The 14,607-nt window shown below is 35.1% G+C and overlaps 1 protein-coding gene across 1 annotated transcript; it reads left to right on the forward strand.

The window, feature by feature from the left end:
- The first annotated feature begins 5,062 nt into the window (after window positions 1-5,062).
- LOC126591797 (bZIP transcription factor TGA10-like) lies at window positions 5,063-14,077 on the forward strand. The gene is made up of 11 exons (XM_050257486.1): window positions 5,063-5,732; window positions 6,010-6,140; window positions 6,838-6,932; window positions 7,112-7,258; window positions 7,400-7,471; window positions 7,570-7,629; window positions 7,800-7,877; window positions 7,961-8,036; window positions 8,159-8,430; window positions 10,022-10,261; window positions 13,648-14,077. Exons 1-11 carry the CDS (start codon window positions 5,449-5,451, stop codon window positions 13,801-13,803), a joined length of 1,611 nt encoding a protein of 536 aa, XP_050113443.1. The 5' UTR covers window positions 5,063-5,448; the 3' UTR covers window positions 13,804-14,077.
- The last annotated feature ends 530 nt before the right edge of the window (window positions 14,078-14,607 follow it).

The raw sequence follows: 14,607 nt of genomic DNA on the forward strand, positions 1-14,607 counted from the left end.
AGTAGACACTAGTTTAATTAACTAACATTACTTACATTTCCTTACTTCAATTCCTTGATTCTTCACACATTGATTTATGAACAACAATTAACTACCAAATCATAAGGTTAATTCTCACATTTTCCACCAATGTCCCTCACATTGTTCAATTCCCCAAACAAGCTATTGTCCCAATTATTTAGTCTCATTTATTATATGGCTACATCTAACGTCTTGTTAGACTGCCTATGTACCCTAAACAGGGATCAAGCCATTCGTAGTTCGCATTAGTACTTCAAAGGATTGACAGTAATTATATGAAATATTCAATTTATAAACGTTTGAGGAGATGTCAATCTTATACACACACACACACACACACACACACGATAGAAGAGAAAAGACCTACTCACATTAGGTCTGCGCTAGAACTCCCTTGCACGAATGTCGAGACATCACGCACTGTTGTTGCATGTGACCAAGTATCAAATCACGTCTCAGAGTTCTTACCGATATAATACCTAATTTACATAAAACATATCCTCAAGGACCTTCAAGAATAATTTGAGACCCATTGACCAAGAGTCAATTGTCGATCAAAGATCGACAGTTGGGTCTACAACCTTGTAACCTCGCTTCGAAAGCTCCGCATATCAGATTTCCAATCCGAAACATCCAAAGATCCACATTATGCTTCTAAAATAACATACTAAAATTTCATTATGATCCAACGGTCGGATTTCCGTCAATTGCCCAAAACTAAGTGATGGTTAACATTTATTTTATAAACTTACAAATCCAATTCGGGAAGATCCGTACGTCGGATTCCTGATCCTTAAGTTCCTAAGATCCTCAAATATTATGCACTATAACTTATTAAAGTTTACTGACGATCCAACGGTCGGATCGTCGATTCATATTTTCACCAAGTAACGTATTGTATAGAATTTAGGTCTAAATGATCAACCTACGTTACATAATCACCAAAACTGAACTTAAGGCATCTAATTTAGCCTAAGAATAATATTGACGGCCCCCCTGGCCACGCGCCGCCGTGGGTGGTGGTCGGCCGCCTCGACTTGCCGGAAAATCCAACTATTTCCAAAAATTACCAAAATTTACAGAAATGAAGATCTCAATTAGTAGAGTAAACTTTATACCTGTGACCAAGACCAATTTGATCAAAAAGAGCTCCAATTTTGTCAAACCCGTCAGAACCCTAGAATTGGGTGTGATTCGATTCGACCTCCAAACTTGTTCTGACGCCTCCACCACTGCCTGGGCTTTGTTTCTGGGTTCTAGGGAAGTCTAATGGTGGTGAGATTAGCAGAAATGGTTGCAGAAAATGGCGAATTGCCGTCGGGTGCCCTTTAAACCCACGGCTTCAATTCTTCCAAAACCAAGCCCAAACAACCTTGTTTTTTGAATGATAAAGGAAGGAAGACTAATGGTGAAAGATTTCCAAGTGATAACTCGACTCAATTAGCTGGAAATTCGTCGGAATTTCGTCGGATTTCTCTGCCCAGAAATCGGGCCGGCGCACAGGTCTAAGAGATATCCGGGTCGATCGTCTCCTTTTCCTTCTCCCTCTTTTCCCTTCTTTCCTTCTTCTAGTTGGTCACTCACCTTCCTCTCTCCTCTCCTCATTCGGCCTCTCCCTCATTTTTCCCAGATTGGGCAGCTTTGCCCAATCCCTTTCTATCCTCTGTTTTTCCTTCCTCCCGACGCTTTCATCTTTCTTTTTCCTATAATTCTAACAACAACTAATAAAATAATAATACTTATAAATATATACATATAAAAATATATATAAATAGTAACCAAAATAAAAGTACTTCTCGGTTTAGAGTTCCATAGAACTTTAACCGTAACTCCAAATCCTCTTCTGCTTGCGCCTACGAGCCCATGTTGTTGAATACTTCAAGGATACGCTAAAGCAAAATTTCATACGCCTCACTATACGTTGATCAATGAAAATCAAAACCCTCACCTCTAAGGGCACTTTCGTAAAATCATACATTTAAAGTTCATAAAATCGTAAAATTAGGAACGGGCTATCACAATGATTAGAAGTAATTTTAAAATGACTAAAAACGTTTGGGATTGTGGTGCTTTAAAAAACAAAGGCTTATTAAACAATTTGGATCAAATGTGTTTGATAAAACAATCTACCATGCTTCTAAAAAAAGTTTTTTTTTAAAAGCATAGTGATCAGTGCCCATTTAATAAAATTTTCAATTGGCAAGTATACCTCCACATATTTTACAATCATTGCTGCTACATTATTCTGTTGAACAATTATTGTATTATATTAAATACCATATCATTTTTAGTCATTTAACATCTTCACATCAATTCATATAAAAAAAAACTATAACAAATACTCAAACACTAAATTTTTTTTTTGTTAAAAGCACTTTTACAAAAAAAAAAAAGGAAGAAAAAAAGAAAAAAGAAAAGCTTACAAAACACTGAACAACTTTATTTTTCAGCTGTTTATTCTCACAGTATAGCATAAGTAGTTTTTTTTAAAGCACAACAATACCAAACTAGCTCTTAGTAAAAATGCAAGTGAATCCGAAAAAAAAATAAAAATAACACTTGAAGTACTTCCTGTGAGAATCACATAACTGGTGCTTCTTCCAAAGTGCACTTCAAATGCTTTTCAAACCCAAAAACACTTTCATCAAAAGTGATTTCAATTATTTTAAAAGCACTTCCAAACGATCTAATGATTTCAGTCTTTTTAAAATTACTTTCAAACGATCTAGCCCCTGGAAGGTGTGTTTCTCCTTAAAACACTAAAAATATTTTTATAATCAATATAAACACTTTTAAGCTAGCCTATCTACTAAACGTTCCCATGGTTTTGATTATTTGAAAAATGATTTTAACATTCGAAAAGCATTGCCAAACAAGTCATAATAACTTGCATGTCTAATAAAAATGATTCTTTGCACCGTTCCGTTTCTTTTTTGTTTCTTTCTTCTTTTCTGATTACTGACAAAAGTTCCAGTAAGTCATCGATTTCAGTTACGTTGAAAAAAAAAAAAAAAAAAAGATGATACCGACAAAAGGTTATATAACTTCGGTATTTAACATTTTTTTTAAAAAAAAAATCAAAGGAAAAAAAGGAGAAATTATTATGTATATACTCTAGTGGTTAGGGCTTGAGTGATACAATATATATATTTGAAAATAAAAAATGAAATATTAAACTATTGAGAAACTGAATTGTTTTATTGCTAGTTTTTCCTAAATAAAATAAAGGAAAAATTAGGTTTACATTCTTATTTTTGTTACTCTATTGATTAAAATCCTATTCATTTTCAATTTTTTATCAAGGTCCTTAGGTATTAATAATATCATTAATTATTTGAATAATAATTTTTTTTATTTTTAAATAAATTCCTTTAATGTTAAAAATGTTACAATTAGTATATTTATATTTATAGCTAAATTTTTTATCATATATTTTTATTTTAGTTTGTACCTATTTTTAATTTGCAAATATTTTTTAATTTGTACCAATTTTCTTTTCATTTTTAATTTGTACCCATTTATTATTTTCTTTTTGTGCCCATATTTTTTAAAGTTTTATTTGTGTTTGTACCCATGTATATACCGTCACGTGACATTGTATATTTAATCAATGATAGAAAAATTACATATGGTATATTTATGTTTTATGCCTAAACTTTGTATTATATATTTATATTTTTAGTTTGTACCCACTTTTAATTTGCAACATTTTTTTTTAATTTGTAGTATTTTCTTTTTAGTTTTATTTTATACCCATGTATTAATTTCTTTTAGCGCCTATATTTTTAAAAATTCATTTGAATTCATAATTTTTAATCTTTTATATGTACCCTACTTTATTTCTAATGTATCCATTCTTCTTTATTAATGTACCACTTTTTTATATGTGAAATGTACCAATTTTTTTGTAACATGTACCACTTTTTTTTAACACTATGGATACATTCTTTTGCCATTTATTATTTTTACATAGTTTTTATCCATTTATTCAATCAAAATGTTTGAATTTTTTTTATTATAACCGTTTCTAATAGTATTATAATGAGGGATTTTAAATTTATAGGATTATAAATCTCATAAAATATTAAACAATTAATGTCAAAACTATAAAAATATAAATATTAATAGTAATATAATGAGGTGTACAAAGTCAAGGGACTTTGATCAAACTTTGTATACTATTAAGGTTTTAATCAAAGAAAGTTAAGGATTAGGGACCGCATCCAAAATATCCCTAAAATAAATAACAAAGACGATATATATTGTCACATCCCGACCCGGGGTCTACCACATCCCGGGCTCAACTCCGCCGTAGCACAACATCGTCCGCTTTAGGCCCCGACCACGCCCTCACGGTTTTGTTTCTGGGAACTCACACGAGAACTTCCCAGTGGGTCACCCATCCTGGGATTGCTTTCGCTGCGATCTGGCTTTACTTCGGAGTTCTTATGGAATCCAAAGCCAGTGAGCTCTCAAAAGGCCTCGTGCTAGGTAGAGATGAGAATATACATATAAGGCTTGCATGATCCACAAAAAAAAGAATGGTATACTCATTAACCAATTATTAATGTGACACTATGAATTCCCAAAAAAAAGAACATTGTTTGGTGAATCATTTTGAGGACTTGGTATAAGTGTGGGCTAGTAGGAATTAAATTTACAAATTTTCCAATAAAGGAAAGTAGCATCTAAATCCGTATTCTCCCACTCTTTGAAATATGAGGTGGTCATCGTCTTGATAACATGTCAAGCATGTATAATGACATTTCCTTTTAGTCCAAGTACAATAACTAATCATTTGCCCGAATAAGTTTAACTTTATCGTAAGCATAAAATTGTTCAACAAAATTAACATAATCGTATGTAATTAATTATATTTTCGAATTTAACCATGACCAATCCACTTCTATGTGTTTGCAACAAAAGGTGAATAGTAAAAGTTGAAAACATGCATGGCATGGTCAAGGTAGTTTGGTCATTTCACATGAGGCTAAACAGAATAAGCTATATAGAGTGGTTTGGACCGCTTGGACAAGGAAGCCATAAGCTGTTTCCCAATTTAAAATAAACAAAAGTGGTTCTCCCCCATCTCTTCTCTGGTTTTGAGAGAGAGAGAGAGAGAGAGAGAGAGAGAGAGAGAGAGAGAGTATTTGAAGAACCGCTTCATCTGAATATTTGGTTGCAGCAGAAAATAAAGTCGTCTACTTCTTAGAGCGAGAGAGAGAGGGCTGAGAGAAGGGAAAAAAAAAATAGCCTCGTCTCTTTTGTTTCTTTACATTGAATTCCATTATTTTGTTCTCACTCCTTAATTATCAACACAGCTTGCAAGCTCTCTTCAACTCACAACCGACTTCTCTCTCTCTCTCTCTCTCTCGACATGTGGATGATGTTCTTGGTAGGAGGAAACAGAAGGCTGTTTTACCATTAATGGGGTTTCTAAGAGGTTTTAATTTTGGAGGAGGAGGAGAAGAAAATAAAGGAGATCAGCAACTCTTAGAAACAAAGCTCTTAGCTTCTTGTGCAAGACCTACTTCTACATCTTCTTCTTTTCCCATGGCCTCCAGTATTCAAGAAAATAGCAATCAACTTGAACACCAACAACAACAACATCATCATCAAATACAAGATCAGCATCATCAGCATCAGCAGCAGCAGATTCAATATGGGATGATGCAATCATCATCCTCCAATATTCCTGCTGGGAACTTCATGTAATTATATATTTATCATCATCATCATCACCACCACCACCACCATCATCTAAGTGAAAAAGCCTAGCTAGCTAGCTAGAGATTAATTAAATCGTTGATTTTGTCATCTTATAATATTATTTTAATTCTATTTTATTTTTCCAAAATATAATATTTACTTAACTTAATTGGTGTGTTGTGATGATATTCTTGTGTTAGCGTTTTGTCTAAGATGTGTTTTAGCAGGTGATTATTCCTAATACCTTTGATTTTTCATCTTTGTATATATGATCACCAGATCAAACAAAGATGGTGGAGCTGCTTATGATGTGGGGGAATTGGATCAAGCTCTTTTTCTCTACCTTGATGGACAGTCACAGGACCATCACAACCCTTCAGTTAATCATGTTCATCATCAAGACCAACGACGTAAGCACCTCTGTCGTTTCATTTCCCCTTCTCTCCCTCTCCCTCCCTCCCTCTCTCTCTCTCTCTCTCTCTCTCTCTCTCTCTCACTCTAGCTACATGATTCTCTCTTACCCTTGAGAGAGAAAGATATGGAGGTAGAGAGACAAAGAGAGAATCATCACAAGGGAATATATTTTTCCCTCTCAGTCGTCTTCAGTCCTTTCTGGGTCGGAAATGGAGAAGAGATTTTGCTTGGGTCACAGGGAAAGCGTGTTCAACAAAACTACTTCCCCCCCCCCCCCCTCTCTCTCTCTCTCTCTCTCTCTCTCCAGTACTTTCTTTGACCGGATCCACAGAGAAAATACACACAAAGGAAAAATGGAAATTCACAAATTTCCATGAAAAACCACCTGTCTCTCCTTTTTTATTTTGTTTGTTTCTTCTTCTTTGGAGCTTGGTTGGAACCTGACACACATGCAGCAAACCCTCTGATCATGACTTCCTTGCTAGAATATATCCCCACATGTCCTGAGAAAAATGTATCATGACCAATTCAAATTCCAAGTTCATCTGGAATTCCTCCTTTAATAATATTCTAGAGCTCCCTCGGTTAATTCTTCCTCTCTCTATTTTGTTCACATGAATATTGACCAATTTCTACTTACAAATATATATAGGATTTTTATAGTTTTGAGAATTAATTAATTTTTGTGTGCAGATCCCCATCAAAATAACTCGTCATCTGGAATGAGGCCTCCAACTTTGAATATTTTCCCATCTCAGCCGATGCATGTCGAGCCATCATCAACCCAAGTATCTTACTCTAACCGTTATTGAATTGTAGATATTATATATACTACTAAGTATTTTAGTGCGTTTCTGGTTGGTTATAAAGCTATTTTATTTTATTTTATATAAAGCTAGTTATTATTAGCACATTGAAGTATTGAATTATAGGTGTAAAATGGTTTCGTTTGGGTTTGGTAATATAGGCAGCTGCAACGGGATTAGTTTCTTCTTCAAGTAGTGGTTCAAAGAGACCATCATTGCCGTCCATGGAGTTGGCCAACCCACGCAATGATTGTACTGCCCCTCCTCCTCCTTCTGGACCTCCTCAACAACCTGCCAAAGCTATCAAGGTAAGGATCATGGACAATTTAATCAATTATTTACCATCTATATATGAAATTATTAACTAGAAATAGTTTCTTTAAATTAAGTGAAATTATAATGACTTTGCTTATTTTGTTGTACGTGTGTTACTTTGAATGTTTTGGCAGCGTGAGGGTAACCGCAAGGGACCAACTACATCAAGTTCAGAGCAAGAAGGACCCAAAACGCCGGACCCTAAGGTGACTTGGGTTCACTTTTTACAATAAAAATATTTTCACTTCCTATTTCTTCTCTACAACAATAATTTCCAACGTTTGGTGTGATTATTCCTTTCCAGACTCTGAGAAGGCTTGCTCAGAATAGAGAAGCAGCCAGAAAAAGCAGGCTTAGGAAAAAGGTACTGATCAACCCGTAGCAATTTTGCAAGTCATTTACCTTTTCCTGTTTTTTTTTCTTTCTATTTTTTTTTTTTTTACTTTTCCATTACCAAAATTAACAGTTAACCTAGGTTTTTTTTTAAAGTTTAATGATCTTAATCTAATTCTTAAACCTTTTTCTTTTTTCCAGGCATATGTTCAGCAGTTAGAGACAAGTAGGATTAAGCTAACTCAACTAGAACAAGAGCTGCAAAGAGCTAGATCTCAAGTGAGTTTACTCTACTAACTAGCAATTTTTTAGTGGATTTGTTTCCTAAACATTTCTTTAAGACTTGGGTTTTGATTTTATAGGGTATGTTCCTTGGAGGAGGACTTGTAGGAGGAGAGCAACAAAACCTTCCTGTTGGTATCAACAACATTAGCTCGGGTAATAAAATAATATTTGTTCCATTTTCACTTTTTCTCTCTCAAGTTCTGCATCTCTAGCTCAGTATAAAACCCTAATTAAAACCCATCTCCATCTTTCTCTCCTTATTATTTCATTACCAGACGCTGCTGTTTTCGACATGGAGTATGCAAGGTGGCTGGAGGAGCACCATCGTCTCATGTGCGAGCTCCGAGCCGCAGTGCAAGAGCATTTGCCGGAGAATGAGCTGCGGCTTTTTGTGGACAACTGCTTGGCACATTATGATGAAGTGTTGAACCTCAAAGGCATGGTTGCCAAGACCGATGTGTTTCATATTGTTTCTGGTATGTGGAAGAGTCCGGCTGAACGTTGCTTTATGTGGATGGGTGGATTTCGGCCCTCTGACGTTATCAAGGTTTGATATTCGTAGCTCATTAACCCCAGAAACTTAACCAATACATATCTTTCTCATTAATTAGTTGTTATTCCATACGAACTATATATATTATTTTCTTTTCGTAAAATTTTCAAATTCATGAAAGAAGTACAACAGTAAATGTGTGACAAGAAAATGACAAAAGGACACAACCCGATTTTATCTACTTGACTTAGGTTACACAACTAGTATGAGGAAAAAATTATTGTTTCTACCATATTGGAAACCCAGATTGAAAACCTTCCTCTTAGGTTAGATCATGCATGCAGCAATACCATAGGTATCGTTTGGTATGCAGACGGGATGGAACGGAATGGAATGGGACTGGACGGGACGGGACAAGACGGAACGGAACGGAGAGGGAGCAAAGATGCCCTCGGATGAAAATAAGGAGGAAGAATGAGACAGAGAGGTTATAATTTTGTGTTCCACAAATGTGGAAAGAGTCGTTCCAGGGGGTGAGGCAGAACGAAAATTCATCCAAAATTCGTCCCGTGGAATAGCGCGTTCCACCCGTTTTAGGCGCACCAAACATGAGACGGAATGCCTCGTCCGACTCCGTTCCATCCCGTCCCACGTACCAAACGGTACCATATTGAAAACCCCTAGATTTTTAAGCCCTTAATTAGGGTTAGCTTAAGTGGTAAGGGAGTCTAGGGTAATAGGTAATTAACGATCACGATAGGTCGGTCTATATTCAATTACCTGGAATGTAAAAAGGAAACTTAAGTAATTCTATGCTTAATTAGCTATACAGCAAATTAACTCTAATTACACAAAAATGAAACAAGGTTAATTACGAGAATTTGTTTAGTTATGAATGTTCACGTGTTAGCAGATCTAGGATTCGAAACCCTCCGCTATAACAAAACAAAAAGATTATACATGTTCATATGTTAGTAAGAATTCCTCACCTATTTGTTTGGAGAGGGTTGGAAAAAGATAATATTGAGGAAACATGTGAACGAGATATGATACTGTAGTACGAGGAGCATATATCATGATCAAAATTTGAAGTAAGATATATGCATGGGTACATGTACATCAAAGTAGTTGTCGGTTGCAGTGTCAAAGAATATGGATCCATCTCAATTCTCATTGCATGAATATTGTGAATGACGAAAGGTAACGTGAAGGTGTTTCTACTAAAAGGTAGAGTTAGGTGTCATTCCCCAAAAGTCATGTCTGTTACTGCAATTTTTGGTCTCTGAAAAATTGATCCTGGAAAGAGAGTTATACGGGTGTCTTCTTCCTCTTTTTAATTCTTTCTCTCTTTGATGGATATACACAAAACTTTTGTTTCTATCTTCATCTTTCTCTTTGGTTTCTAGCAAATAATTAAGCAAAAAAAAAAAAAAGAAAAACACAGCCAAGAAAGTTCGGTATTTGCCTACTTGCATGCATAATATAAATTTACTATAATGTCAATAAATCAAATTATCTGTGAAAGTTAATTGACGTTGATTATAATTAGGATCCGTCAAGGATCTTCGGTGTAATTTCTTTTCAGTGTTCAAAACACAACTGACGTTGATTATTGATTTTTGTTGTTGTTCTTGATGAGTATTAGATTATTCTGAATCAAATCGAGCCATTAACGGAGCAGCAACTATTGGGTATTTGTGGGTTACAACAATCCACACAGGAGACTGAAGAAGCTCTATCTCAAGGTCTTGAAGCTCTCAATCAATCTCTCTCAGAGACCATAACCTCTGATTCATTGAGCTGCCCTCCCAACATGGCCAACTACATGGGACATATGGCTATAGCCATGAACAAGCTCTCCACTCTCGAGGGCTTCGTTATACAGGTACATATATGAATGACTACCCACCTATATACAATTTCTTTTATCTTCAAAATTTGGTATCAAGTATTAATTTACAGTTTCTAATATATTATCGATATATAGTTTGACAAATATCGAAAAAAAAATATATTAGAGATCAGTACTCGTACTAGCCAATCACTGCCCTAATTGTTTTACATCTAATTAAAATTAAAGTTTTAAAAGGTGTTAGACGCTAGTTGGGAGGTGGACAAGGATCTAGTGCCTAGGCATCTTGGCATGGGTCTAGGCGGGGGCCTAGATGGTTTTTTTTTTTCAATTCTAATTAAATTTATTATATAACATAAAAATAAATGTCTACTTATACTTTTAAAAAATTTAAAATTGTATTGGGATACATAATTTGCAAAATAAATTATATATAAGTTATAAAGTATTAGAGCATATTTTCAACATGAGGAACACGCATTTAATGTGTGTTCATCGAAGTATCTAACAATTCTCTTACAATTTACTGAACAAATAAAATACAAAATAATTATCTATTTTCTGTCTAAGTGAGAGTCACGATTTAGGCGCCTAAGCCGTTCTAAGGATTAATCGTGATGGTGGTTAGCCGCCTAACGCCTAAACGGAGCCTAGATAGTGGTAGGTGGAAACTTTTAGAACACTAATTGAAACTATATTATAGATTATTTTCTTAATTGCATGTTGATGAGGCATGAAGTTGTATCCGTTCGATCTTGACTGTGGTCCCCAACAAATGATCTTATGAATGGGGGACCTTCAATGATTTTGGTTGGAAACCTACCCCAACACCACGAACGACTCCATATCTCACTCTCATGAGGTGGCTGGTGGATACATGGAATCTATTTATCTGCATGCTTCTTTCTCATGTATTATTTCTTGAAAGGGACATACGTGTCCTTAGGTTTCCAATAAAACTAGCCCATACCATTAAGTTCAAAAGTTAGAACGTACGACATAATATTTAATGCAACATATATCTGCAAAAGAACACATATCAGTAAAAATGATTAGATCACTAATCACTTCTCTAACATATAAGTGAACACCTCTTATCCAGTAATCTTCGTCCAACAACTATTACCTAGTTATAACCCAACCAGCCCAGCCCATTATCCAATTATCTTCTTCCCGAATCATCTCCAGTCCTCCTTGTCGTACGTGCCTTCGTTTTTCTTCCTCCTCATTATTTCTTCCTTATTTTCTTCTACTGATTCTTCTCCTACGATTTCTTCTTCTTCTAGTCCAGGCGTTATCATTAGCTTTTTGCCCTTGGATTGCGCTTCTTCTTTCTTCCTTATTTCCTCAATTTCTCTGTAATGTTTTAATCTTGTTATTTAATTGCTCCAGTACGAAGTATGAATTTCTGATTTTGATTGATTTATTAGAGATTTAAGGATTGAAAGGATTGAGAAAATTAGCAATTTGAGTTTCAGTCTTGAATTTTATTTATTGGTTGTTGTGATTCACAAGTTTTTGCCAAAATTTTGACATATTCCTTTCACACTAATCACATTTTGCTTCAAAGTTCAGCCCACCCCAATTTTAAATCCTGGATCTGTCTCGGATCTAGAAAGGTACATAACCAATGATGTGCTATATTTTGTGTGTTAATAGCGTTGGGTAAAATATTTTGTTTTCATATACTATTTTTTTTCTTTTCAAAATATGAACTATATAATATTTTTTGGATAATTTTGAATTTTGGATCTAACCTAGTTATTTTCATCGCCCTACCACCCAATCACCTCATGGACTAACCGCAATAGCTTGCTTTCATACTATGTGCGTACAATTTCTGGAAAAATTGTAGGCCGATTGTCTGACGAACATAACATTAAGTTGCCCAACAAATTTTAGCATTTTTATGTGTAACTTTGGGTAAAGAAATAGTTTTTTTTTTTCGTTGGAGCATAGACAACTAGCGTGCAGTGTACTCGTACATATATACTCCATCAACAAAAGAAAAAAAAAAACACGTCCTGTCAACTTGCAAAGCATAATCTAAGAAAGGGACAGACCAAGGACCAAGGTCGACCAACCCTCTTATTCCAACTAAACTATAGAAGTATAAAATGAAAGGGCTAGCAAGTGAGAGACCAAGATCAAGGACCGAACTAGATTAGAAAATCAGTAGCCATTGATTTTCTCTGCATCTTTGAACCATCAAATCTGGTTACGTGGCAATAACCCATAATATGCTGGTGTCCATTAAGATCCGTAGATCCATATCTTTGTATGATATCATGGACCTAACCGTTTGACTTACAAGCCAACTTAGTCCCTTAACCATAACTTCCCTTTGACCGATTGTTCTAGAGATAACCATAATAGGCTCTTATACATAGCTAGCCAACACACACGTACATATATTAGGGTTTTTAGTAGAGAGAAAAAATCCCTCCAAATGTCATAAAATAATCTCATACAAATGAGAGTAATGTTTGAGCAGGTAGCGAAGTTCAATTCAATTGAAATATAGCTCTCCTTTTTGAAAATCAAATTGAGGTCCTATATTTTTAATGGTGATATGAGTTTGAATCATTTTATTGGTTTTCAATAATCTTCCAACAAAATAAATAAATAAATTAAGATCATATTCTTATATTCACCAATCTAATAGTAGGTGGATTAAGAGAGTAACTATCATGGTTAGGGCATATTAACCACTTCTTCAAGACTCATGTAGCCAATTAATAATTGACATCTTAACATGCTGATATTGACTAAAATTATTTAGCTTAACTCCTTCCCCCCGGCGGCGGGCGGACCAATGATCTCACCCCATACTTCATTAACTTCCTAACTAATGACTTTTTTATGCTTTAGCTAATTAACAAAGTCGTCAATCACTCTTATTTATTGTATATCACAAAGTCAAACTTGTCTGCTTAGGTAAAGATATGAGATGTAATCTCATCTAGGTTGATATTCTTGTACCATGTATAATACGTATTTATTTATTCAAATACGTTGTGACAAGCAATTTGTATGACACAATAATGCAGCACTCTTCATAGTCCTCTGTCCATGAGTGTTCATAGTCTTGTTAAGCACAGTTTCAATCTCAAGCTTAGTTACCCAAGTTGAGATTGAAGGGGAGTTCTAAAATATGTGTGGTAGAAATTGGTTTATAATTGAACGGTGGAATGAAAGGTTTTAGAAGAGTTTGTGTGTAGAATTCGTTATTTTTTTTGGTAAAAAATTTAAGCTCTCTCATTTTCTGTAATTTTTTGCAACTCAGAAGATATACAAGCTTTCACTTCCTTCTAAACATTCATCAACTGCAATTGGATAGCTTAATAGTACCATTTTCAATGTAGTTAACAATATATTTGATGTTTATGATGATCTAATAATTTAAGTGAAACTTACAGGCTGATAATCTGAGGCAGCAGGCGATTCACCGGCTTCAACAAATTCTGACGACCCGTCAAGCAGCGAGGTGTTTGCTGGCAATTGCTGAGTACTTCCATCGTCTCCGAGCTCTCAGCTCCCTTTGGATGGCTCGTCCTCGACAAGATCAGTCATAAATTAGAATATTCGAAGCTACCCAATTCATATCAACTGTAATGGCTAGCTCAATGCATGTCTCTCCTCTGTTAATTAGTTACAGTTTCATCGACTAATGTCATCTTAATATGATATGACATCGCTTTACCTCTTTCCTAGCTAACTAGAGAGATGTATAGATATAATTAAAAGTAGACTAAACTCCAAGCAGTTGTAGAATTTACTCTCTCTCCATCATAGATCTTGTTAATTTTTATTGGGTATGGAAATTAATTCAGAGGGGATATGGTTATATTAGCAGCCAATGCTGACCAAGAAAATAGTGGGAAGAAGAAAAGAAAAGAATTAATTAAGAAAATCGTACATTTGACGAATGGAATCGAAGATGGTCTGGTTGTTGCTTATGTTTTGATGAGTTCGTGTGAAGTACACACAGAAGAGAAGCCGAGGGTGTTGAAACTTGGAAACTCAAAACGTCCAGGTTGCCATAGCGTTGCTGCATGGATGCCTTGCCCACCAGTTGGTGGAAGGCACGAGCAAGGGCCCAAAAGATGCCCTCCTACCCAAAAAGCCATCTTCAGAGCAACTCCACCCATGGAGCCCTCCCCCCTGGCAATCCACTATTGAATCCACCCTTTTGAACAGTAACTGCCTTAAATGAATAGTAACTGACATTAATGAACAGTAATTGTCATTTGCATCTCCACCCTTGGAGCCCTCCCCCTGGCAATAGGCAATAAATATTAGTTTTTTTTGTTTGTTTAAATAATACAAAATAAAATTATTTGTAATTTCGGATAAGATTTTTTAAATCGTTCTCGTTG

Source organism: Malus sylvestris, chromosome 12 (assembly GCF_916048215.2).
Source record: "Malus sylvestris chromosome 12, drMalSylv7.2, whole genome shotgun sequence".
Classification (NCBI taxonomy): domain Eukaryota; kingdom Viridiplantae; phylum Streptophyta; class Magnoliopsida; order Rosales; family Rosaceae; genus Malus; species Malus sylvestris.

Coding starts and splice junctions, on each gene's coding strand:
- LOC126591797 (XM_050257486.1), top strand. CDS start 5,449: ATGGGGTTTCTAAGAGGTTTTAATTTTGGAGGAGGAGGAGAAGAAAAT. Junction 6,933..7,111: donor TCGAGCCATCATCAACCCAA/GTATCTTACTCT, acceptor TTGGTAATATAG/GCAGCTGCAACGGGATTAGT. Junction 7,630..7,799: donor AAAGCAGGCTTAGGAAAAAG/GTACTGATCAAC, acceptor TCTTTTTTCCAG/GCATATGTTCAGCAGTTAGA.